Source organism: Mauremys reevesii, unplaced genomic scaffold (assembly GCF_016161935.1).
Source record: "Mauremys reevesii isolate NIE-2019 unplaced genomic scaffold, ASM1616193v1 Contig10, whole genome shotgun sequence".
Lineage (NCBI taxonomy): Eukaryota > Metazoa > Chordata > Testudines > Geoemydidae > Mauremys > Mauremys reevesii.
The window spans coordinates 848,493-875,726 of record NW_024100716.1 but is presented as its reverse complement, the minus strand read 5'-3'; the positions used below and the strand labels follow the sequence as shown (position 1 = coordinate 875,726).

At 50.2% G+C, this 27,234-nt stretch overlaps 1 protein-coding gene and 1 long non-coding RNA gene across 2 annotated transcripts in view; one reads left to right on the top strand and one right to left on the bottom strand.

Moving 5' to 3' along the window:
• LOC120392556 (antigen WC1.1-like) overlaps nt 1-9,588 on the top strand; it is a 127,240-nt gene extending 117,652 nt beyond the window's left edge. Inside the window, exons 12-15 of the mRNA XM_039517370.1 lie at nt 4,656-4,739; nt 7,327-7,416; nt 8,273-8,416; nt 9,159-9,588. Of these exons, the coding sequence (XP_039373304.1) occupies nt 4,656-4,739; nt 7,327-7,416; nt 8,273-8,416; nt 9,159-9,307 (467 nt within the window). The 3' untranslated portion in view covers nt 9,308-9,588. The remainder of the gene's footprint in view (nt 1-4,655; nt 4,740-7,326; nt 7,417-8,272; nt 8,417-9,158) is intronic.
• Nucleotides 9,589-23,264: 13,676 nt separating this feature from the next.
• On the bottom strand, nt 23,265-24,574 carry LOC120392561. Its single transcript, XR_005591719.1, has 3 exons — nt 24,516-24,574; nt 23,672-23,822; nt 23,265-23,444 (listed from the first exon to the last, which is right to left on the bottom strand). It is a non-coding gene; the product is annotated as an uncharacterized LOC120392561 (long non-coding RNA).
• Nucleotides 24,575-27,234: the final 2,660 nt, after the last annotated feature.

The following is a 27,234-nucleotide window of genomic DNA, read 5'->3' as shown; positions in this document are numbered from 1 at the left end:
GATAACTGGCTCTGTGGATGAGGGGAAAGCTGTGGACATGTTATTCCTTGACTTTCGCAAAGCTTTTGATACAGTCTCCCACAGTATTCTTGCCAGCAAGTTAAAGAAGTCTGGGCTGGATGAATGGATGGTAAGGTGGATAGAAAACTAGCTAGATGGTCGGGCTCAACGGGTAGTGATCAATGGTTCCATGTCTAGTTGGCAGCCGGTATCAAGTAGAGTGCCCCAAGGGTCGGTGCTGGGGCCGGTTTTGTTCAATATCTTCATTAACAATCTGGAGGATGGTGTGGACTGCACCTTTAGCAAGTTTGCAGATGACACTAAACTGGGAGGAGTGGTTGATATGCTGGAGTGTAGGGATAGGATACAGAGGGACCTAGACAAATTAGAGGATTGGGCCAAAAGAAATATGATGAGGTTCAACAAGGACAAGTGCAGAGTCCTGCACTTAGGATCGAAGAATCCCATGCACTGCTACAGACTAGGGACCGAATGCCTGGGCAGCAGTTCTGCAGAAAATGACCTAGGGGTAACTGTGGATGAAAAGCTGAATATGAGTCAACAGTGTGCCCTTGTTGCCAAGAAGGCTAATGGCATTTTGGGTTGTATAAGTAGGGGCATTTCCAGCAGATCAAGGGATGTGATCATTCCCCTCTATTCAGCACTGGTGAGGCCTCATTTGGAGTACTGTGTCCAGTTTTGGGCCCCACACTACAAGAAGGATGTGGATAAATTGGAGAGAGTCCAGCGGAGGGCAACAAAAATGATTAGGGGGCTGGAGTACATGACTTATGAGGAGAGGCTGAGGGAACTGGGATTGTTTAGCCTGCAGAAGAGAAGAATGAGGGGGGATTTGATAGCTGCTTTCAACTACCTGAAAGGGGGTTCCAAAGAGGATGGATCTAGACTGTTCTCAGTGGTAGAAGATGACAGAACAAGGAAAAATGGTCTCAAGTTGCAGAGGGGGAGGTTTATGTTGGACATTAGGAAAAACTTTTTCACTAGTAGGGTGGTGAAGCACTGGAATGGGTACCTAGGGAGGTGGTGGAATCTCCTTCCTTAGAGGTTTTTAAGGTCAGGCTTGACAAAGCCCTGGCTGGGATGATTTAGTTGGGTTTGGTCCTGCTTTGAGCAGGGGGTTGGACTAGATGACCTCCTGAGGTCCCTTCCAACCCTGAGATTCTATGATTCTATGTTTCTATGACACAAATTGGACATCAGGAATGGTAACATACAAAAGCCAGTAGGAGAACACTTCAATCTCTCTGGACGTTCCATAACAGATTTAAAAGTAGGTATACTTGAACAAAAAAAACGTACAGAAACAGACTTCAAAAAGAAACAGCAGAACTAAAATTCATTTGCAAATTTAACACCATTAATTGGTTTTGAATAGGGAGTGGCTGGTTCATTACAAAAGCAGCTTTGTCTCTTCTGTAATTTACACCTCCTCATCTATTATTCGGAGTGGACTACATCCACCCTGATCGAATTGGCCCAGTCAACACTCGTTCTCCACTTGTGAGGTAACTTCCTTCTCTTCATGTGTCATTATATAATGCCTGCATCTATAATTTTCACTCCATGCATCTGAAGAAGAGAGGCTTTTTACCCACGCAATGTTATGCCCAAATAAATCTGTTAGTCTTTAAGGTGCCACTGGACTCCTTGTTGTTTTTGTGGATACAGACTAACAGGCCTACCGCCCTGATACTTAGCACCTTCAGTCATGTCACCACAAATGCAATGATGGCGTGTCATGCTAAGTACTACTGCAACGATCACTGCTCTGCATCAATTGTTCATGACTCATTTGTCACCAGATACTATTATATCTGATAATGGAACTGCTTTTACCTCTGACGAGTCCAAGGACTTCACCAAAAGCAACCTCATTCGAGCTGTCACCATTGCCCCATGCCATCGCCAAGCAAATGATCTGGCTGAACAGATGGTGCAGACAACCAAAGATGCTAAAATGAGGATCATCAAGGGAGACTGACCAACAAGGCTTACAATATTCCTCATTACACAACATGTCACTCCATGCCCAAGTACCAGAGTTAGCCCAGCCGAGCTACTCATGCAACAATGTTTTAAGACATGGGTTCACCATCTCAACCATGACCTATCTGAGGAATTGGAACACAAGCAGGATCATGCTCTGGATTCCTTCCTATCATCTACCCTGTGGTTCCTTCACACGACAAGAAAGTATATTTGTAGAAGTTATGGACGTAGGTTACTTCAGCAGTTATTGAGGTCACTGGTTCCATCTCATATAAGGTCCAGATTGCCAATGGACAAGTTTGGCATCACCACATGGAGATGAGCAGCTTTTCATCTGGTCAAAGAAACATTACTCCAGAGAAGCCATCAGATGTGTCTCCTCTAGAGCCAACCATCGATTCTTCATTATCGGTACAGCCTGCAGCCTCTGACACTCTGAGCTCACCAAAGCTGCTAGTAAAAGGGGACAATGCTCCTGTCTCACCAGGGGTTCATGCTGAATTTCAGTCACCAAAGACACCTGCCCTGCCGAGTGTTGTAGAGAGACCACAGCGCAGGCGAGAGCACTCACGATGGTTGGATGATTGTGTTGCTAAAGGAGGGAGGAGGGTTATGTATATGTGGGGGCCCTGTAGTTTTATGAAGGGGAAGGCACTCACCAGGAACACTGCTGTTAGTACCCTCCAGTTGTTGTCTAGAAGGAAGAGATTTTGCTCGGGGATCAGTTCAGCTTCGTCCTTGCTACTGGGCAGTTCATCTGTAGTTTTGCAGTTCCTGACAAAATAAGAGTTCAATGTTGCTGCTGACTGTGAGTGATTACACATGTTCCTCATCACACATTTACAACAGTGAAAAATACAGATTTGGAGATACCGAAATATTTTACAAATTCACAACAATTTAACCATGTTGTTCCAAACACAAACACACATAATACATTTTGTTTCAACATTTTCTACACAGAACATTTTTTTTTCAATTTGCAATTATCTTTCATTTACAAATTTCCTTTACTGTATAAATAAAAAATTTAAAAAACCATTTTGAAAATGTCAAAAAATCCAAAATTATTTAATTCAATATGAATTTTTCTCTTTTTTAAAAAAACTTTTAACTTTGCCAAAATTTTCCAAAAAAAGTCATTTTTGGCTCAACTCAATCATTTTTTAAAATTTGTTTTACAGGGGCTAGCAAACTAAAATACTGTTTGTCTCCCAACCCTAGCTGTGAATGCTGCAGGAGCTGGGGCTGTGTTGAGACCAGCAGTTACTCATGTTGACAGATGAAAATGAGCTTCCTTCCCACCATACTCTGCAAGTCCCAATTCTAGGGACGGTTAATGTCACTCTGCCTATCCCGCAGCCTTGGATTGTAGCCAGTTATGGGTCAAGAATGCGACTGTCTGGGGCCAGGCTAAATTATCATTTGAAAACTGCTTTGGAGCATTGGGGCAGGGGATGCTCTGTGCCCCCATCCCACTACAGCCACTGGCCTGCTGGGTCGGCTCCCTCCTGCCCCCGGAGCAGAGAGATCAGCCCAGGAGAGCCTCATGACTTTGAGTCCTGTCCCTTTTATCCTTTGTGCCATTTTCTCTCAATGTCTGATGGGAACATCCTGCCCAAGGGCTGTGCTGTGCTCAGGGCATCCCCCAGCACCGCTGCCAAGATGGCTAGAGTGAATCACAGACTGTGCTCTGGGCCTGTCTTGGCCTACGTCAAGCTGTCCTGCTGTGGCTCAAGTGCATGAGTACCAGGCTCAGGGCAGACTGTTAGGATGCAGGGCACAAACCGCAGATTGGCTGTGAATTTTATACTTAGAATTTACCCAGCAAGTAACAAGTGTAAACTCCTGAGGCATTATACACAGCCTAGGTGACCTTAACTTTGCGCTCGATGGTCCCTTACATCAAAAATCACAACAGTATTCAGGTTATTTCCAGTCCCAAAGGACCAGCTACTTCTCCCAGGTCAATTGCACCTTAGAACTCACACCAAAGATGCTTATAGACAATCCTGTAATAAACTATCTAAGGATTTGTTAACTAGGAGAAAAAATGAGTTATTTACAAGGTTAAGGCAGGGAAACACACACCAAAATGTTTCAAAAAGTAATGGGAGCTTTTAAGCAAGCTCTAGATCTTCCTTAGGGCTAACCCAGGCCAAGCACTGTGGATGTTTTGCTTATCCTTAGTAATCCTTGCTCCTGCTTTGAGCAGGGGTTTGGACTAGATGACCTCCTGAAGTCTCTTCCAACCCTATTCTTCTATGATTAATGTGGGAGATGGGTATTTGCCCTTAAGAAGGAGTCGTCTTCTCTTTGGCTGAGGTGGCCAGGACCATTGTAGAACTTCCCTGGACCCATAGCCAGAGATGTGCCCTTAACTCACCCCACAGGTATGTGAATTACCCGCATCTTTCAGGTCAGATTGTATCATCCTCTCAGTCACATTTTCCACAATGAAATGGAGATTTCTCTTGGGGAGTCTTCATCAGCCTCTCACGGCTTAGAGTCACTGTGATTCAGCATCTTCTCTAGAAGGACAACCAGACTGAGACCGGAAATCCCGCTCCAGACGCTGGGTGTGTTCCCTGTCCCACAGATCTGCTGTTCTCACTGTGATGAATTTCTGGTTCTCATCTCTCCAGTCTCCTATTCAGATGACTCAGTGACGAAGCTGCAGTATTACACCCGGGACAGCGAGGGGGAAAACGATCCTGGATCAGAACAAGGTAATGGGGGAGGGGCAGACTCAGGGCAAGAGACCCAAATCTGGGCAGAGAACAGAATTTCTACGACACTTTCTGCAATCGCAGCCATTTCCCCTCAAACAGTTCCCATTTTACACATTCGGGTCTAATCCCACTGAACAAGATTTCTGTCAGAATCTCAGGACAGAAACATGTGACCATTTCCTGAGTACACACCCCTGGGAGTGGCTCCCAGTGACCTCCCCAGGTGAGGAGCTGGAGGAGATGGGTCAGTCTCTTTGGATAAAGGTGTCAGAGCCCAGTGGAGCTCAACTCACATTGCTGAGCGAGCAGGAAGATTGTCCTGTGTTATAATTAGAGATGGGCTGAGTCCAACTCACTGATCCGAACCCACCAGAACTTTGTGGGAATGGAATTTGCAGATTCTTACCCCAGTTCCGGAGCTCAGTTTTGCAGCTGGCACCTGTTGCTATAACAAGCTGAAACAAACCTCTGGATGTGACCTTCCTGCTCTGGGCCCATCTCTATTTGTAAACTGGGCAGCATTTCTACCCCAGCGGCTCTCAAGGGAGTCCATGAGTTTGGGCCTTTGGGAATTTAGCCTGTGGCTGTGGGAGGAGACACTAAGCAGATGAGCAAGTTCTGCTGAGAAGCTGGAGCGCTGCCAAGCTGATCCCAGGGCTGCCTGAGAGGTTAATGGAGAGCAGGATCTCACAGAGGATCAGGCCAGCAGGCGATTTAATTCCTGAAGAGGGGAAGTTCCCTCTCCCCAGTGTAACAGAAAAATTAAAACCTGTCTGCAGAGATCATAGAATCATAGAATCTCAGGGTTGGAAGGGACCTCAGGAGGTCATCTAGTCCAACCCCTGCTCAAAGCAGGACCAAACCCAACTAAATCATCCCAGCCAGGGCTTTGTCAAGCCTGACCTTAAAAACCTCTAAGGAAGGAGATTCCACTACCTCCCTAGGTAACCCATTCCAGTTCTTTACCACCCTACTAGTGAAAAAGTTTTTCCTAATATCCAGCCTAAACCTCCCCCTCTGCAACTTGAGACCATTACTCCTTGTTCTGTCATCTTCTACCACTGAGAACAGTCTAGATCCATCCTCTTTGGAACCCCCTTTCAGGTAGTTGAAAGCAGCTATCAAATCCCCCCTCATTCTTCTCTTCTGCAGACTAAACAATCCCAGTTCCCTCAGCCTCTCCTCATAAGTCATGTACTCCAGCCCCCTAATCATTTTTGTTGCCCTCCGCTGGACTCTCTCCAATTTATCCACATCCTTCTTGTAGTGTGGGGCCCAAAACTGGACACAGTACTCCAAATGAGGCCTCACCAGTGCTGAGTAGAGGGGAATGATCACATACCTTGATCTGCTGGAAATGCCCCTACTTATACAACCCAAAATGCCATTAGCCTTCTTGGCAACAAGGTCACACTGTTGACTCATATTCAGCTTTTCATTCACCGTAACCCCTAGGTCCTTTTCTGCAGAACTGCTGCCCAGCCATTCGGTCCCTAGTCTGTAGCAGCGCATGGGATTCTTCCATCCTAAGTGCAGGACTCTGCACTTGTCCTTGTTGAACCTCATCATATTTCTTTTGGCCCAATCCTCTAATTTGTCTAGGTCCCTATGTATCCTATCCCTACCCTCCAGTGTATTAACCACTCCTCCCAGTTTAGTGTCATCTGCAAACTTGCTAAGGGTGCAGTCCACACTATCCTCCAGATCGTTAATGAAGATATTGAATAAAACTGGCCCCAGCACCGACCCTTGGGGCACTCCACTTGATACCGGCTGCCAACTAGACATGGAACCATTGATCACTACCCGTTGAGCCCGACCATCTAGCCAGTTTTCTATCCACCTTACCGTCCATTCATCCAGCCCATACTTCTTTAACTTGCTGGCAAGAATACTGTGGGAGACTGTATCAAAAGCTTTGCTAAAGTCCAGAAATAGTACATCCACTGCTTTCCCCTCATCCACAGAGCCGGTTATCTCGTCATAGAAGGCAATTAGGTTAGTCAGGCATGACTTGCCCTTGGTGAATCCATGCTGACTGTTCCTGATCACTTTCCCCTCCTTTACGTGGTTCAGAATTGATTCCTTGAGGACCTGTTCCATGATTTTTCCAGGGACTGAGGTGAGACTGACTGGCCTGTAGTTCCCTGGATCTTCCTTCTTCCCTTTTTTAAAGATGGGCACTACATTAGCTTTTTTCCAGTCATCCGGGACCTCCCCCGATCGCCATGATTTTTCAAAGATAATGGCCAATGGCTCTGCAATCTCATTGGCCAACTCCTTTAGATCAGCTGGATTCACACAGGCCGGCTGTTGCCTGGCTGGGTCCGTGTCCCAACCTGTTATCTCAGCACAAGCCCAGGTCCTGCTCCCACTGCTGTTGGATTCTGCAGGGACAGGATTGGCCCCTAGTTATTTTTGGGACTCCTGTTTTACTGTCATTCTCTGACTTGTACCCTACTCACCATGGGCCCCCTTGACTTCCCTCTCATGTGCCATAATAAACAGCTGTAGTTATAAGGGCCACCTGTGCTGAAGAGAGGCTGCTGGTGCCAGGGGCTGAGTGTGGTGTTTGCTGTTTCAGATGGAGTTTCCCCCGAGGGGTCTCAGCTGGATTACGATAATGTGGAAGATCCTGCCCTGAACGACGTCCCCCAGACTCCAGACGGCCGAGGTGAGCAGAGACTCTGCCTCCTGGAAGCAACCTCACCCTAGGGACAATAATGGTTTGTTAAGAAAACCACAAATTTCCCCACCAGTATTTTCTATTGGCGTAACGCTGGGGGCACTGACCAGGTGCATTATAAGAACTGTGTGGAGGCCCAGGGGTAGGGACGCGTGTGATGCCCTAGATCATGACAGAGGCCCATTGCAGGGATGGAAGGACCAGTTCGCTCAGGAGCTGCCCATGCTGTACTTGCTTCAGGTCACTGCCTTGTGACCCTCAGTGCCAGGATCACTAGGGTTACTCACCATTTGTAAACGGGGCACATCAAAGCAGAGACGTCGTCAGTGCTGCAGTGTTCCCTGCCTGCCTTTCCTGGGATTCTGCTATAGCAGCTTATATACACTGTGACATGGGGTGGGTGGGACATGCAGATTTTACACCCAAAGGGCCATGTCACACCCTTATTAGCTGGCTTAGGTCCCAGTGGTGTCAGTACGTGGAGACTGATGGCAATTTACAGGATAAACATTATCAGTAGAACACAGTGTAATTATTGTAACCAAATGCCTTTGTGGAGCAACCCCTCTAGGCTAGACCCCAATCACCTTTTTCTAGAACTGCCCCCAGCCCCCTGCTCATCTGGGAGCTCTAGGATCCTCTCAACCCGTGATTGAAATGTATCAAATCAATATGAAATCCCCCAGTCTGAGGTTCCAGAGGAGGCTCCTCTTACTGCCCTGAGGGTGGAAGTTAAGTGCTGAGAGATCCCCAGGGACCAGTAAGCCAAGTGCATCTGCAACTTGTACCTTATTTCTACCTTCACTGTGAATTTTCTCTTAATTACGTCACATCTTCACATCAGATGACTCTGCCCTGCCTGGAGATGTCACAGGGGATGGTTATGATGATGCCAGAGAAGTGTCTGACCCTGAAGGTGACCCTGCTTTGGGGCAGAATGATGAGGAAGGCACTGGGGTGAATGACAGGAACAGAGATTCACAGACAGGTGAGTGGAGAACTGTTTGCACTTCACAGTGTCTCTGCAGAGTGGGAGGGCTGGAAATGTGGGATACACAGCAAGGGAACAGCCCTGGCCAACCCAATACCTGTGAGAAAATCTTTCCTTCTCTTGTCTCTCCAGTCCCGCAAAGCAGAGGCTTCAGTGCCTGCAATGGGGAGAAGAACAGCAGGGTCCCTGCTGGTGGTACTTTGTGGTCAAACCAGCAAGATATCTGGGATCCTTCTGCCTCTAGGTTCCAATCCTTGTGTGGCTGCCACGCCCTGGATGTGCTCGATTCCCACCAGTTCACTGCACATGTATCTTTTGGGTAGAATCCAATGAACTAAAATCCTGTTACTGCTGCGCAAATGTTAAAAGAGCCCATGACACATCCTGCAAATGTTGGGCTGGCAGAGTATGGTGTTGTCACTCTCACTTTTCCGCTGCTGTTGGCAGTTGTACTGCTTTCTGAGCTGAGCGGACGGAGAGCTATGTACTTAAATGGCTCATTTTAATTCCATGCTCTACTGCTTTTCATATTTAGAGAGAGTTGCATGTTGATTTTTTTAATCAGTGTATGTACCTGTGTGGTGGGGGTGGGGGGTGTCAACTATCATGGACACAAAGAAGGAGGGGGGGCAATCAAATAAGTTTGAGAACCACTGCTGTAAATTCCACCTTGCTCTGCTGCTGCACATCACCATAGACTGGATCCACTGACTGTATGTGTCTCCCTTGGGATTTTCAGGTGGGAGTCGGCACTCGCTAAGGAGTGAAGTTGTCTCTGGGATGGACAGGGAAACCCAGTTCCCGCTTCCTGGAGACACAGGTTATGATGATGTGGAACATGGTGACTCTGGGGGATCAATATCAGAACAATTTGATTGGAAAAAATAACCTTGTGATGATGTAAACGCTTCGCCTCTTTCTCTCAGAAATGCACCCTCTGCTATGACGGCCTAGAGACAGTCCCTGCCTGGTAGATAGACAAAGCAGGTGTTTTTATAGGATTTGTGTGAAGTTGCAGGAAATACAAGTGGGAGCTGGAAAAGGTTCATAAACTTTCTTTGTATAATTTTCCATTGTTTGAAGGGGGAAGGAAGTTTCCTGCTTTTTTATGCCTATAATTTCTTCAGCTTGAATTTTGCCTTTTTCATATTAAATCCTTTCTGAAAGTCTTCTCCATAGTGAAAGTTTTTCTTGCCAGATGAATTGTGCAGTTCCCAGGGTTCATCATGGGGTGAGGCTGAGATACAACAAACCAAAACACCAGGGTGGGCCACCTCTGGGTATGGCAGGATGTTTGATAGTGGTGGTGGGGTCACACTGAATGTTCTATCAAACATGTGGTAAAAGCGGAAAACCAGCAAGAGAATATTCTGAGATGAGCAACAGGGTTTTTCCTAAACCTAGTTCAGATCTGAAATCTTCATTGAATCCAAGGAGATAAATGGGAAATTCTCCCTCATAATTCACACCTAAAATTAAACAAAGAGTGAAAAGAATTCCACATTCGCAATAAATGTGGAAGATGAATATTTCTGCCAGGACAATAAATGAATTTTATAGAAAATAATGACAAGAGGAGGGTTAATAAGAATCTGGGTTTCCACTGAAGCAATAAAACTAAAACAGGTAGCAATTCACTGAGCAGTAAGCCGCAATAAAACTGATCATGTTCACACACTGGAATATTTATTTCCATGACAATCTACAAATATAGTTTAAAATCGATGCTGAGCAGAGTACCGACCAGTGGAGAAGCCAGGAGTGTTCTCTGGATGAACCCTCAATGAAATCAGTACCAGAATGCATGCAGTGTACATCGCTATTTTACCAAAATGTCTGTTTTTCCTTTATCACAAATACTGCATTCAGTCTGCTCACTTCATCAGTACATGGATACAATAACTACAGAAATGACAAGAGAGGCACTTCCAATCATCTGCATTCAACAGGGCCAGGGGTCATATGAAGAGACAGAAATAAAACAATTTACTTTCAAAAGGAGAAAAATAAAAAAGACATTGAGACGTGTAATAGGGCATAATGACCCTTGGAGACAGAGTAAGGAAATCTCAGGGGCTGTGTTACCCTGTTCCAGGGGTTGTGTCTTCAACACAGATGTGTGTGACAAAGGAAATCACCACAGAGAGAGGAGGCAGCCCCAGGGTGGATGTTTGTGCTTTGGCAGGGAACCCAGGCTGCTGACACTGCCTAGGGCCTGGGATTGGAGCCTTAAAGAGGGAGCGGGTGAAGGCTCCCCTCTTCTTTCAGGCTGAAGGAATCCTGGCAAATGTTCCTGGGTTCGTCAGGCCAAGGGTAGTTGACAAAAAATAATTAATGTCCAGATTTCTTAGTCAAGGTTAGTTAAGGTCCAGACTCCAGAGAAAATTTTTTCACACCACAAGTGCCCCTGTTCAACGAACACATACAATTCTGTGTAATATAGCCAGGGCCTATTGCAGGGGTAGTCAACAGGCGGACTGTGGGCCAAAGCCAGACCGCCAGAGGTTTTTGACTGAATTTCAAAACTCGGGGGGGAGGGGGGGGGGCGTGGGCACTTAGTATGTGGAAAGGCTAGTTAGAGCTGCCAACTTTCAATTTCTGAAAACCAGACACCCCTGCTCCTCCCACTCCCTCAAGGCCCTGCCCTCTGCTCATTCCTCTCCCCTTACCTCGTATCATCTCTGCTCTCTCCCCTTTAAAATTAAAACCAGCATTTGATTATCACTAAACAAGGTGTAATTGCTTTGAATAATTTGAAAAGAAAAAGTTAAAACTGACAGAGACATGTTTAAGGACCTGATTCTGAAAACCCTGTTTCATCTGACTACTCCTTACTCCCGTCAGCAGTCCAGTTGAAGTCAAGGTAAGTCAATAGGATTACTTGCATGAGCAAAGATCATTCTTTTAATGTGGAGAATTGAGCCCAAAAATAGTTACTGTGAAAAGAAATCAAAAGAACTGTGCCAATTCCATCCACTGAAGAGTATATAAAACTTTTTAAAAGCTTATAATATGTACTTTATTAATAGATTGGAATGGCTCCAAAGTTATTTGCAAGCATAGATGTGTTTGCACCCTGGGATTCATAATGATTGATTTGTAGAAAAGAAATCTAAGGAAATGTCCACCCTTCCCTCAGCTATGCATTCTCTAGCCCTGAACATTCAGTAACTTCACAGCCAGGGGAATGCATTTGTCCTTTCCTCACTATATTTTTTCTGTGCTTTGCATTCGTCTAATTTTCTATCATCTATTATGACAAGCTATTTAACTCAGGCCACAGCTTGGAAACTTTGGTGTGCCTTTCCCACACCTCCTCCTTTGCAGGAATTTCACTTATAACTCACAGTGTATAATAACCCAGACTTTCTGATATGAATTCACAGCATTCCCTTAAAAAGGAATTTTCCAGGCCTGAAAGTTTGTGCATTACAACTTGTGTGTGGATTCAAAAACAACAACAAAAAGCCTCATGTTGTCTACCTGGGTCTATAAAAAAAATCAGGGTTCAGAGAAACTGGGAAGCATCCCAACCAAACTGAAAACCATGACATATGTCTTTACATATTGACTTTAAACAGCTGAAACTTTTAAAATTGTCAACTTTAATCAGCATAAGTAGCCATGCTATGTGCAACAGGGTAACAATTGTTATGTTCTCATTTCCCTGATTTTTTTTTCTTCTTGCACAAAGTACCTTTCAAAAAAAAAAGTAAATACATTTTGGACAGCATTTGAAAGCACCAGAAATAAGTAAATATCCGTGGAGGGGAAAGGCATTTCCTATTCCCATCCTCTCTCCTCCTGGGCAGGTGTTTAGTTTGGGTTTGGATTGTTGTTGCACTGCCTCCAGTAGCCCGGTTTAGGTGCTGGGATCTCATAGCCTTATTGAGGGACCAATTCCTGGTCTCTGAAGCTGGGGCAATTTAGAGGAGACATTAAAGAGAGATTTTAAGCTTCTGACTGGAAACATACAGCTCTGTCCAACCACACACACAGCACATCACAGAAACATATAAAGCACAACCACACAAACCCAACCCAAATACACACACAGCGCACAACCCAATCCAAATATAGGACAGTACAAAACATACACAAAACACAAACACACAATACCCACACAGCGTGACGCAAAACATACACACAAAGAAACCTCACACACCCAATCCAACCCCACACAGCAAATAATCCAAACACACATTCCAGCACCTACGTACTGTGACAAAGTTCCTCCTCTATCTTGGCGGGTCCTGCACTTATTGGCAGATTTGGTCACCTCTGTGATTTTCCCTTCTGGTGGAACCCACAGTCTGGGTCAACTCCTCCGGTGTCCAGGGCCAGCTCTAGGTTTTTTGCCGCCCCAAGCAAAATATTTTTTGACTGCCCCCCGTCCCAGCCTTGGGCTCCTCCCCGCCCGCACTCCCCTGCCGCCCCAGCCCTGGGCTGCCCACCAGTGCCCCCCCACCAGTGCCCTCCACCCACCCCGCTGCCACCCCAGCCCTGGGCTCCCCCTTCTCCCCACCAGTGCCCCCCCACTCACCTCCTGCCACCCCAGCCGTGGGCTCTCCCACACACACACACCTGCACCCTCCTTCCGCCGCAGCCCTGGGTCACTGGTAACTTGCTCCCAGGGCGGGTCATTCAGCAGGAATTTTGGATGTGCACAAAACACAGACAGGATTGGTTCCCATATGGTTACAGAGCTGCAGTAAAGTGGAACAATTTTCAGCTTGTGTGATTGGAGGATATCTGGATGCATATTACAAGACTGACCTCCAAAAATGAGGAAAAGTTGAGGTGCCTTTATTATTCTTTTGTTCCACTCTTTCTTTCGATGAGGAATTTGCCAATGCAATATCACTGTCTTCCTTTTAAACAAACAAAAAAGGCAATGGCTGTTGAAAATAGCAATTCCAGTCCTAATAACCACTGGGAAGCACTTCTTGCTCAATTTTATCCTACTTTTTCTAGAGCAAGTTACAGTGGATCAGAATATTTGATCTGGGAGAAATGAAGTAACAGCTGCCCAAACTGAGCTTGAGCACTCCTGAATTTTGAGGTGTTCAAATCTGGAAGGCAGGTGCTGGGTGTGTGGGGGGGAGGCTCCACAGGGCAGCACAGCAGCATGTATGCAGCAGCGTGTCTGGAGCCGCGTGGAGCCAGATACGCTGGTCTGAGTGGCACGGTAAGGAGGCTGGGGTTGGAGAAGGGGTAGGAGGTTCTGGGGGCAGTCAAGGGACAGGGAGGGTTGGATGGGACAGAGGTTCGGGCGGGGCAGTCAAGGGACAGGGAGGGTTGGATGGGACAGAGGTTCGGTGGGGGCAGTCAGAGGACAGGCAGCGGTTGGATAAGCATGGGAGTCCCAGGGGTTTGTCAGGGGACATGTAGGGTCCTGGTGGGAAGTTGGGGGTGTCTCAGGAGGGGCAGTTGGGGACAAGGAGAAGGAATGCTTATATAGGGGGTGGGGTCCCAAGGGGCAATTAGGGGCAGGGGTCCCGGGAGGCGGCATCAGGGGACAAGGACCAGCAGCACTTAGATGGGGGTGGGGTCCTGGGGGGCAGTTAGGGGCAGGGGTCCCAGGAGGGGGTGATGGGCACAGGGAGCAGGGGAGGGAGAGTTGGATGGGTTGGGGTTTCTGTGGGGGGCAGCCGGAGGGAGTGGATGGTGGCAGGGTGGGGCTTCCCTCCCCCTGGAGTGTCCTTTTTTTGAATGTTAAAATATGGTCTCCCTACCATTCACAGCACTCACAGCACATGCTGCCGCATGAGGTCCCCCTCCTTCTTTTCCAGTTGGTAGTGACCAAGGGAATGCTGGGAAATGTAGTTCTTTCCCTGCTCCAGGGCTGGCTCTATAGGCAGGGAGCTAACCAAGGAACTACAGCTCCCAGAGCCCCCTGTTGCTCCCATGCCGCCCCTGCAAATGGGCTGCCCCAAGCAGGTGCTTGCTTTGGTGGTGCCTAGAGGCGCCCCTGCCTGTGTCTGATCAGGAGTTGGGAGGTTTGGGGGGAACCCGGGCCCGCCCTCTACTCTGGGTTTCAGCGCAGAGCCCTGTGGATTGCAGCTGTCTATAGTGCCTCCTGTAACAGCTGCATGACAGCTACACCTCCCTGGGCTACTTCCCCATGGCCTCCTCCAACACCTTCTTTGTCCTCATGTTGGTGTCATTACGCATAACCCTAGGTAACTCAGGAGGGTGGAAAACCGTAAGTGTCAATAAAGCTTTCCTGTACTAGGCCTGAATGAACTAAAGACACTCCATGTCTGACCAAAGCCTTTCCATGTTTGAACTTTAATCGACCTAACAGGCCAGCAACAGAGAATGGTTATCAGTTGCAACACCTGTACCAGAACGTAATAATGAGGCCTGCTATAATGAGGCCTGCTTGCTCCTGGCTAAGGGGCAAAATAACAGATCAAAGAAAGTAAGACAAGATAACGGTTCACAGAAGAGTTACTAACGAGCTAGATTGGTTGCCGCCAAGTATGACTTAACTGCTTAATGTAATTGCTACTGCAAAGTGTATCTGCTACATGGGAATGAAAGGTGGGGAGAGAGGCGGAGTGGGGGGGATAGAAGAGGCTTAGTTAAAGTTATGTATAAAAAGAGAAAAGCTGCTTGTAGCTGTGTGCTTGATTTGAGATGTGTCTGTCTCCTGGCATCGCTTTGAGATCTCAAATAAACTTTGTTTGCTTCTCCACCTTGGTGTGTTTATTGGAGCGAAGCACACCTGGCAACGAACCCCCACTGTTGCTGTCCTCGGGCACTCTGTGCCGGCAACACTCACCACAGGACCTTCCTCCTGGTGTCTGATAACGCTTGTACTCCTTAGTCCTCCAGCAGCACACCCTCTCACTCTCAGCTCCTTGTGCCTCTTGCTCCCAGCTACTAACAAGCACTTCCTCTCCTCTGTTATGGAGTAGCCAGATTCTAACATCAGGGGAAGCGAATACATTAAAAAAAAAAAGGCGCCACTTGACACCATAGCAAATTACTAGTTACATACTTTTAAAAATGTTATACATATTTATTCTGTATTTAAAATAAAAACACAAGAATGATATTGTTTTATAAGTTTGTGTGTTATTTTGCATTTAAAATATAAAAAAGGTTTACAGTATTGTATATAAAATCAAAACATAATAAAAACATATTATTTACTTATTTTGTATTTCATATTGTAAACCTTTTTTGTATTTTAAATGCAAAATAACACACGTACTTATAAACAATATTCTTGTGTGGCCCCTGGAAGCAGGCAGCACACAGGAGCAAGGCGGGGGAGGCACAGTCCCCCGCATGAGAGACACAATCAGACAGAGGTGGGCAGGGTCTGTTGGGGGTTTGCATGTGGGAGAGGGGGTCGGGGGCTGCACTGGGAGACTCTCCAATGCAGCACCTAGCCATGCTAGCTCTGTGCATCATGAGGCCACTCAGGAAAAAGGAGGCAGCAAGAGAGAGAGGCCGAGGAGGAGGTGCCCTTCCTCTCCCAGCTGGGTCTTTGAGTCCCTGATCTCACAGAGTCTCAGCACTGCAGGCACCCTGCCCCCAGGTACTGGGCTGTGGTGCAAGCTAGAGAGGCTGATACAGAGAAGTCAGGACCAGTCAGAGCACTTCCCATGTCATCATGAAAACTCACTCCTGGAGAGCTGGGTGAGGTAATATTGGGGTGGGGGGTGTAATATATATCAAGGTGGGTGAGGTAATATATTTTATTGGACCAACTTCTCTTGGTGAGAGAGACAAGCTTTTGAGCTTTCACAGAACTCTTCTTCAGGAAGAAGAAAACTCCATGAAAGATCCAAAGCTTCTCTCTCTGTCTCCCACCAACAAAAGTTGCTCCAATAAAAAGTTATTACCTCACCCACCTTGTGGCTCTAATTTCCTGGGAACAACAGGGCTACACCAACACAGCATACAAAAATGCAAGATTCACATGAACAGCAGAGCAACCACCATCACACCAGGACACTATTTTCACGATTCATTTTAGCATAATGTCATCATCACACCAAGGAAGTAGCACTGTCAGCACAATGAGATACATACAGCCACATGTATTGTGAATTTTTGGCCTTCACAAGCGCACTGGGATCCACATAGCAGGATAGAAGTGTCAGTTTAGCTCTCAGTCTCTGAGTCCATCCCCACTAAACTAAGTCCAAAGTTTCAGCTAAACACAAGGGCACCTGAAAATAGCTGTACTAACAGCAGGATCTACATTGGCACAATAGGAGGAGTTGCATGTCAGGGCACTAATTCCCAAGCCCAGTGCAAAGCAATATGGGATCCCGGCACTAGGTCCTTAGAACCAGAATTTGTACTCACAGGAGAGTGGGATGAAATTACAGAAGTTACAGAAGGCAACTCCCAAGAAACAAGGCATTGACCAAATGACTGAGTGGATGTTAAACAACCATCACCAGCCACTGTGTGCAGCAAGTGAATGACAATTAGTAACTTAATGACCACCATCACCAGAGAATTACTCAACCCTGGGACTCAGCAATGCCTCCCCCTCCTCCCAACATGATCACAAGCTCTTTCCTTAGGATACAATTCAGGTTTCCCCTGATAGGAGAGGGAAAATTAGGCTACCTCTCCCTGCCTCCCAACATGGTGCCTGGACTTGTGTTTGCCAGAGCACATGGACTAAACATACTACAACAGCAGATAGTTCATTCCAGCCTTCCCTTGGGAGACAATTCCATCCACACCCCCAAGGCAGAGATTGTACTGCTATGAAGATTTCCCTTGATAGTCTCAGTTTTCCTCTCCTACCCCCCCCATCCCTTCCCCACTGCCTCTTCCCTTCCACCCCTCACCCTGTAGCATAGCTAGTGGGGTGCAGGGGAAGCAACTGCTTCCCCTCAGCACATTTTCAAAAAAGCCATGCCATAGGTGGGGTTACCATGGCACCAGGGGCAGGGCCCACGCTCTGAAGCTTGGCCTGCCCGGCTTCCCCCAGCTTGCTGCATACCCTGCCCCCGCTGATCAGCTGTGTCTCTCAGCAGGAGGGAGACAGCTGATTGCACTGCAGGGACGGGAGGGGAAGAACTGAGCTTCAGCAAGCTGGTCTCCTGCAGGCAGGCACTGCAGGCTTCCCCTAGTGTGCTGCATAAACCCTGCCCCCTCCCTGCCTTGCCAATTAGCTCTCTCCCAGCAGGAGGAAGACAGACAGCTAATCATTGAGGCAGGGAGGGAAGGGGGAAAGAACTGAGCTCCAGCAAGTTGGACATACGGGGCCATGGGAAGGTCTGAGCAGTGACCATGGGGGAGGGGCTCCATGTCAGGCCACCCCTCCCAGACTGCAATGGCTATTGAGCATAACCCCTGGTTCTGCGGATGCTCTCACTTCTGGGCCAGCCCCACAGCCTGATTCTTCTGAACCAGTATCTGGCCGGGCCCCAGCTCCAGGGGTCGGGGTGGGGCAGGGTGTTCAGAATGAGGTGCTCAGCCTTGGTTTCTCTCAGTGCTGCGGGCTCTATGGCTGCTCCCCCCAGCCTTCCCCCCCCCAGGCACAGTGAGACAGAGCAGTACCTGCGGCAGGGGGTGGGAGCTGGTCATGTGAAGGGGGGTGGTCTTCAATGCTGCCCCACGGAGCACAGCCCCTGCAGTGCTTCGGGCATCTGGCCCAAGACCCTGATGTTAAATAGATGTACCATGATGTTGGCTGTAGTGCCCTCCTGTTGCAAGGGAACAAGGATCAATCAGAGACTCCGACACCCACGAGAACGAAGGGTATTAACGGCACCGGGAACCAGCAAAATTTCCTCCCCATCTCTCAGGGACGGATTCCCCCGCACAACCCCGGAGACGAAATCTTGTCTCTACTCTAGTGATTTCCATCCCCTCTCCCACTATTGTGGAATGAACTCTTGCCCCCACTCCTCTCAGTCCCCCTGAGAGCTGTTCTACCTCCCAACCCATTGGGGGATTCAGCTCCGCTCCCCAGAGTCCCCTCAGCCACCCTCTCCCCCTCCAGCTGAGGGGCTGGGAGGCTTTGGGTAGTAGTGCCGTGGGGTAAGAGGAAGTGGACACCTTTCCCCAAGGGATCCCCCAGTCCTTAACATGATGCTTTGGAGAGTAGCTCTGGTGAATGGGGCACTTAAGCAGCCTCTGCTGACTGACTTCTCCAGTTCTCCCAGAGCAGGTGGTGGCTGGGATAACATGATACCTGAGCACTAGGAACCGGCCTGAGGCCCGGAGGGGGAGGAAAGGCTCACAGAGGTGGCTAGGGGAGTTTACAGCCCCTAGCATGAGCAATGGCAGTCTGTCGTGTTGATATGACGCCTGCTAGGAAATAGCCTTGCTGGAGAGCTGGGTCTGCCCTGCTTTGAGCTGCTCAGGGGACAAGCTGGCACCTACCAATGGCACCTGCCTGGGTTCATCCTCTCCTTGCTCCCTGGTCAGCGCATGGGGATGGGATGGGAGTGATTTTCAATGGCCTGGAGGTGAAAGGCCCTGGGGGTCTCTCCCCAGTTGACCCCTCTTTGGTTACCTGGTCCTCTAGCAGCTGGCCGGCTTCCCCCAAGATGGAATAGGTCAGCACCAGGTCAGCCTGGCTGACACAGAGGAGTGGGTGGTGGATGGCCAGCAGCCCCGCCTGGAGGAAACTGCTCTTCTGGTCTTCGGTGAATATTTCTCCAAAGACCTAAAACAAAAAGAACCAGAGCCCTTGCAATGGCCCAGAACTAGGCTCCAAATCCCTCTAGTGTCTCACAAGGCGGAAAACAGTCCTGGGGCAGCCAACCTTTGGGGTCCCATGGACCAGGAACCCCCTTCAGTAGGATGCTGCAGGCACTGAGGCCAAAAATAGCTCTCATGGAGCAGGATTCACCTCAGGTGCCATGAGATGCTGGGAATGTGTCTGCGCGCTCTGGAACCCAGCTCACACAGACAATGCAGGAGCCCTACTGCTCCCAGCAGCGATAGCTCCTGCAGCTCACCCACTGGAAGTTTGGGGTCTTTTAGATCTGGTTCATTCCCACGCCTCACCCCACGGACATTCCCAGGAGCCTCACATACTCTGTGGAAATAAGGAGCAGGCTCTTGCCCTGTGTCCATGAGACACTCACTGCAGGGGGAGACAGCTCCACACCTGAGCTGCTGCAATGCACCGGCGGAGAGTCCTTACCTCTCTCACCCTGGCCAGGTTTCTATACCCCAGGCGCTCGGGGTCCTGGAGCCTGTCCCGGCACCACAGGTCTCTCTGGTGTTGAGCCCTGGGGGAGAAAGACACACCCATTGGGGTGGTTTGGCATTCCGCTTTCAGGGCCTGTTTCCTTCTGGGTGCACACTGGCCAGGCTCCTCGTGACATCCACAGCCCAATGGAATCGCAGGGTCCATGCCATGCAGTTTAGTACCAGAAGGGGGATTTGTTTCAGCCATCACAGTAATCATGTGACCCTTATGGTCATTGTGGTCTGCGAGTGGGTGCCTGTTAATGCGGGTGTCTAATACTGAGAACCTCCCACACCCACTGAAGTCAGGATCTGGCCCTGGCTACCCAACTGGGGACACCCTACAAGCTTTGTGTCCATCCCCTGTGGTGCCTGCTCCTGTCCCTGCCCTCATGATGGGCTCTTTCCCTCCATGTGTCTCAATAGCTCCGTTCCTGTCCCCTCATGAGCTGGCTGCCCCGTACAGGGTGGGCTGATTTCCCTGGGCTGGGGGTCAGAGATGGGCTCTGAGATAAAGCAGCCAATTTCCCTGGCACTTTCACACTCATCTCCCAACTTCAGAGAGAGGGGGAGAGAAAGAGTCACCATCTAAGCTGGGGTCGGTCTCAGAGAAGGGGGCTTCTTTCTGTAGGGTCCCACTGCCCAGCAGAGGGAGTCTCAAAGGAGGGGCCTTGTTTCTATTGGGGTTCCTCTTCGCCGCTACAGCGGGTCTAATCAGAGAGGCCTTAGTTCTAGAGGCGTCCCAATGGCCAGCTGGAGCTAGTCTCCGAGAGACTCGTTTCCATGGGGTCCCATTGCCCAGCTGGGTTTCTTACCCCTCTTCTGCAGCAGGAGCCTCTGCAGCCAATATATCCCACCCCTGGCTTGCCGACTGATGTCACTGGCTGGATGGGATATGTAGAGACCCAGCTGCAGCATGAATTCGCCTGCCTTGGAGAAGGCGGAGGAGGTCTGGTGGAAGGAGGAGGAGAGGGGAATCCATCAACATTCTCCCTTCAGCTCCCCAGTGCCCCTAGACCTGAGCTCTGCTCCCACCCCTCTGTAGGAGGCACTGGAGGAGAGGAGTGAGAGCCCTCTTCCTCTCTGCCCCCAAGGGAGCTCAGAGCAAAGGGAGCAGGGCAAGGGCCCTCTCTGAGCACTCGCTGCCTCGCTGCTCCAGAATAACAAGGGCCCTGAGGCCAGGCATGACCCTGCCAGCCAGCGGCCTATGGAACGCAGTCCCTTACGGACCCAGGGGGGACCAATTAGCCAGGGGATGAGGAACTTGACTCTGCAGGACTCTGGGGTCAGAGGTCACCTACGTCAAATCCAGGCAGGGAGGTGGCAAACTGGAGCAGGGCTGCACTGGTCTGTACGGCACTGGCTCTCTCCTGGGTGTTTTTTGACTGGAGAGAGAGATGGATGTGCTGCGGGAGAAGGAGGCAGGGGAGGGTCAGCGGGCAGGTGTACATGCTCTACAAACGAGCTTCTCCCCCTCCCCAAGGGGCTGAGACATTGTGCTCAGGGTGGAGTAGCCGAGCCCTGGTCGCAGAGCTTGAAAAGGGGTTCGTGACATTGCCCACGTCTTGCTGGGCACAAGCTCCTTGTCTCTCCAGGCTGGGACAATGGTCAGTCGTGGGGCTGGTCTATTTGCTCTGAACCCCTGATTCATGAACAGCATGTCAGGATCACGGCACATGCCCTGGACCCCAGACCCCAACTGCAAAGGCCTTGGTAGGATGGAACTGCAGTGTCCCTAGGACAGAAGAGCTGATTCCCTAAGGCTCCTCCTGTATCTCAGGGTCTCCCTAGAGAGGAGCCAGTGACTTTTCTCTGAGGCTCATGTCCTGTATCTCACAGAGGTTTCAGTCTCACAGGCCCCAGCCAGGCCTGGTGCTCACTGTTAGTGCTTAATGCAACCATGCAGAGCTCTGGCTGACAGTCCCAGCTCCTTCCCCCTGCACTGGCAGCTCTGGGAACGTGTGGCTGGCTGGGTCCAAGCTGGGAGGCCACAATGGAACCGTGGCTCTTCTAGTCTCTCCTTTGCTGCCCTCCCACAGGGTTCAGGGGCAATTCCACCCCAGACCGTCCCATTCTACTCACCTCCAGGAGGTGCTGCAGCTTCTCCATGGTGGGAGTCTCTGTCAGCCAGCCCCTGAGGATGGTGTCCAGGCTCTGTGAATAGCGGTTGTGCAGAGCCTGCAAGGAGAGGGATCACCCATCAGTTATGGGACATGGGGCTACACCAGTCAGGGGACAATTAGGAGGACTCTCCAAGAGCCCTGGCAAGACTCAAAAGGCACATCCTGGCCTCTCCCATTCACATCACTCCAGGGACACTTCGCAAGAGTTCATGGCCAGATGCCTGCTCCCTCATCAATCCTTGCTCTTAGCAGTTCTCTGTGCAGGGCCTGGTACCCAGCAGAGTATGGACCAGCCAAACTGCAATGGGTGGGAGGTAGGATCCCCGAGAGAGTCCAGGCAGGAGATCAGAGAATGAGAGGAGGGAAGGCTGGGATCAGCCACGGAGGGGTAACGCAATCCCCTCTGAACCTCTGATCCATGAACAGCATGTCAGGATCAAGGTACATGCCCTGGACCCCAGACCCAAACCAGCTCCAGGGCTCAGGACCTCCATGGGGTTGGACAGGGAAAGCCGCCCCCTTCCCGAAACCAGTGTCTTCCTGCACAGACAGGGGTTGTAACTTGGACAGTGTCTGCGGGGACCTTGGCCTGTGTGGGACAAATGTCCCCACTTTGGGGTGCCAGATAACAGAGGAGATGTGTCCCCTCATTGGGGGTGAGGGATTCTCTGGTACAAGACCCCCTGCCTGGGTGGGGATGGAACAAGGAGCAGGACAGATTCGGTGGCAGCGCAGCTGGGGGATTTTTGTACCTCAGCTCTGCCCTGGAGGTGCTGCTGGATCACCATGATGGTATCTTCCTCAGGGGACAAATCCTGCTCCTCCTCCTCAATGTACTCCTCCTCTTCCTCCTCCTCAGCCCATGACACCTGGGCACTGGGGGTGTCTGCACCAGGGAGGGAAGGAGAAAGTTTAATCCCTTCTGCTGCTGGGGGGATGCAGTGGACAGAGAAGGCTCCATGTTTCCCCTTTCTCTGTAAGGAGCCCCATGGCAGCGAGTGCCCCACCCTGCCCCTCCCAGAGAGGCCCTCAGCCCCATCAGCCTCAGGGCCCCATGGCAGTCAGCCCCCTCCCCCACAACATGATCAGGGGAGGCTGGAGCTCCCCGACTCTGCCCAGCATCCCCTGCCATGGGGCGTGGCTATGCCACCCCCACTGGTGTTAGTGGGGCTCACATGGATCAGTCCCAGTGCCTTGGCAAGCCGATGGGCACAGGGTGTTCCCAGTCCACCACCGCCCCAGTCCTCCTCCCTTTCCCCTGGGTCTCCCCTCACCTCCAAAGAGGGAGCCTTTAAACTCAGGGCTGCCAGACCCCACGGAGGAGCTGCTGGCCCCGCAGGAGTATGAAGAGCTGCTGGTGTTTGTCGCGCAGTCGCTCAACTCCTGCTCTGGGCTGGCACGAGGCTCCTTGGTGGCCAGGGTGGTACTGGCGGGAGGCTCCTGCCTCTCCTGGCTCTCTCCTCCATAGCTGAACCCGGGGCCACCTCCATTTCGGCCCAGAAGGTGCCTCAGGGTCAGCTAGGGGAGCTGGTGTCTTCCTCCTCCTCTAGCATGCGACGCAGCTCCTCTCTTTCCCCTGGCCACAAGACTCTTCCCCGCCCACGGGGACAGAGGGGCCGCTCTCCTCCTGGGAAGGCTGGCTGATGTTTACTACTGGCTCTGGAGCCACCTGCCCGGCCTTTCTCCTGAGCATCCGCCTTATTCGCGCCATCCTGGAACTGAGTGGGGAGCAGCCATAAGTCTGCCTTCAAAGCAGTCTCTCATTAACGAGCCTACCTGCTCCCCTGCCCACCTCCTCTCTGCTGAGGCAATTTCTCCTCCCGACACATCCCACCCCAGGGCACAGGAACCCTCAACCTGGGGAACAAACCCTGACAAGGGATGGGCTGGGAGTCCTAGTGGTGGGATATTCCCACCACATTGGGGATGGCTTTGGAGAACTTACTTGCTCTAGATCGGATGGAGCTGGATGGCAGTTGCTCAGGGTTGCTCCTCCCTTCACCCTCCTCGATCTCCTGCACCCAGGTGGCCTGCAACGGGTGCCACACAATGCCCTGCCAGCAGGGCAAGGGGTAGAAACCAGAGATCGAAACTGGCTGTGAAAACAATACAATGCCACTAGCGGAACACTCCTAGGACACTCCATAGCTGTACCGGGGGCCACCTCCATTTGGGCCCAGAAGGTGCCTCAGGGTCAGCTAGGGGAGCTGGTGTCTTCCTCCTCCTCCAGAAAGCCAGAGCTGGGAAGTGCCAGCAGGACTCTATTCCCAGTCTCCCTGGCTCCGAGTGTGACCTGTTGTAGTGACTGACGGATTTTCTCCTTGTCCCTCATCCAAAGCCAATAACACATCTCTGTATTTTCAGTCATGAGTTAGACCTTCTCAGCACCCCTCTGTCTCCCGCAGCCCTCAGGTGTTCCTTGAATTAGAGAGGCTTGGATGCTAAGAGAACTGGAATTATTTTACTGGCTTCCTGGGTATTACTACCCATGAGGGTCTCACTCTGGCCCCCAAGGCCTACACTCCCAGACACTAAAGATCAGGATGGGTTGATTTCATCCAAGTTTTTTGTATTTGCATTTTTGAATTATTTTCCTAATTAAAGATTGATTCTCATGAAATCTTAGAGCTGGCAGATGACAGAACAAGGAACAATGATCTCAAGTTGCAGTGTGGAAGGCTTGGATATTAGGAAAAACTTTTTCACTCGGAGGGTGGTGATGCCTTTGAATCTGCTAGGATAGAATCCCCTATCTTGTATCTATATCTAGAGCCTATATTTTTTCTTACCTTCTACACAGATGACAATATCTTTGAAAAAAATCCACACGGGAATGACAAACACATGCGCTGAATCTCCTGCACACCAATGTCTTTTGGTCCTCAGTGAGAGACCGCGAGATGGAGGCTTGCTGCAGCAAGGCTACAGGGCTCTCCGAGGTTCCCCCTGCCCCGCATCCCTGTCCTGCCTGGCTGTTGGCAAGGGAGCTCTGTGAGGTCACAGCCGCCTCATCATCTTTGCCCAATAGGCTGAATTCCTGCCAAAGGCCTTTGTGAAGTCACTGCCACACCCACCTTTCCCTTGCAGGCCTGATGTCTGCCCCTGGCCAGCCCAGCTGGATGTTTGAGCTGCACCCCGGATCACCCCACTTGCTCATTATTGATTCTGGGGAGCAAGCAGGTAAAACAGCAGAGTCTGTTCCTCACCCCACACTGAGCTTTTCATAGAGATTATGAAACAATTTGATCTCCTAATCCAGCCTCTATTTCACAGACTATGAAATTTCACACACTTTGCATCATATTAAGCCCAATTGCTTGTAATTCACTAAAAGGCACCTTCCAGAATGACAGGCAGTTGTGACGTGAAGACACCAGGAAACAGAGACTCCACCTCTCCCCTGGGTAATTTGTTCCAGTGGCTAGTCTCCCTCACTGTCAAAACTGTGTGCCTACGTCTCATTTGAATTTCTTTGGCTTCAGCTGGCAGCTGTTGGTTCTTGCTGTGCCTTTTTTGGCTAGATCGAACTAGCCCTGCCCCGTGAAATCTGATCTCCCCATCCTGCTGGGATCCCCCAGCCATGAGCACCCACTGGGGGCCTCCTAGCTGTTTGTCTGCCCGGCTGGTGACAGGACTTCCTCTCTGTGGGGATATCAGACGCACCTGCAGAGGCAATGCAGAAGTGAGCGCGCTGCATCAGCCCAGCACTGGGCTCAGGGCTTTGGTCTTGGCAGCTTCTGCTCCAGTCATATCTTTGGGTGCCTGGACTCAGAGCTTCTGGCCCCCCATGGGGTCAGCCAGTGCTGGGGCACCAGGCTCAGGACTTTCATGCCCCTCCCCACTCCTGCCAGCGCTCTGGGTGCCTGGGCTCAGGGCTTCTGACCGGCCTCTGCAGCGGGGGATCGGAGCTTCCCTTGCAGTTCCTTCTGGGGCTCAGGTGTCCATTTCTCTGGATGCACTGAAAATGGTAGGAGCTGAGGTGCTTCCAAGTAGTCAGTAGGATCTGAGGTGCTCCCAACAGCAGGGACCCACCTGCACATCTGGGAACCTCCACTAGCTTCAGGAAGGTTGCTGGCTGCTGCCCTTGGAGCCCAGATCTGAAGGCAGCACACAAGGGAGGGTGGCAATGCTGTGACACCCCCGCAACAACCTCTGAACTCCCCCATTCTCCCAGTTACAATACCATGAAATGTCAGATGGAAACATCAAAATGGTGATGTTGGTCAATTTCAAGGCCAGAGGGTTTGTAAACTAGTCAAAGTGAGCCCTGAATGTGGTAGGGACCTGGCTACTATGGAGGCCCGAGAAGGTTTGCACTCTTAGTTCTCCTGAAAGGCCATGGAGAATTCCTGCTACCTGAGAAACTTCCCAGAATAAGCTACCAGGACTGGGGGGAAATGAAGGAAACCAACCAAAGCCTGAGATAGGATGGAGAGTATTGATCCAAGCCGTGTTTGAGCCCCTCCACCCCCACCTGCCTGCCTGTAGTGAAACGGCCAGAGGGGCACTGATTTCTAGTTGTGAACGCAGATGGTGTCGGAGAGAAGGGTTTGGATTCTTTGACAATGGGATGGTCTTCCAAGAAGAAGGATTGCTAGGCAGAGATGGGCTCCACCTCACGAAGAGAGGGAAGAGCATCTTTGCAAGCAGGCTGGCTAACCTAGTGAGGAGGGCTTTAAACTAGGTTCACCGGGGAAAGGAGACCAAAGCCCCGAGGTAAGTGGGGAAGTGGGATACTGGGAGGAAGCACAAGCAGGAGACTACAAGAGGGGAGGACTCCTGTCTCAGACCGAGAAAGCGGGACAATCAGCGGGTTATCTTAAGTGCCTATACACAAATGCAAGAAGCCTGGGGAACAAGCAGGGAGAACTAGAAGTCCTGGCACAGTCAGGGAATTATGATGTAATTGGAATAACAGAGACTTGGTGGGATAACTCACATGATTGGAGTACTGTCATGGATGGATATAAACTGTTCAGGAAGGACAGGCAGGGCAGAAAAGGTGGGGGAGTTGCGTTGTACGTAAGAGAGCAGTATGACTGCTCAGAGTTCCTTTATGAAACTGCAGAAAAACCTGAGTGTCTCTGGATTAAATTTAGATGTATGAACAACAAGGGTAATGTCGTGGTGGGAGTCTGCTACAGACCACCGGACCAGGGGGATGAGGTGGACGAGGCTTTCTTCCAGCAACTAACAGAAGTTGCTAGATCACAGACCCTGGTTCTCATGGGTGACTTTAATCACCCCGATATCTGCTGGGAGAGCAATACAGCAGTGCACAGACAATCTAGGAAGTTTCTGGAAAGTGTAGGGGACAATTTCCTGGTGCAACTGCTGAGGGAACCAACTAGGGGAAAAGCTCTTCTTGACCTGCTGCTCACAAACAGGGAAGAAATAGTAGAGGAAGCAATAGTGGATGGGAACCTGGGAGGCAGCGACCATGAGATGGTCGAGTTCAGGATCCTGACAGAAGGAAAAAGGGAAAGCAGTAGAACAGAGACCCTGGAC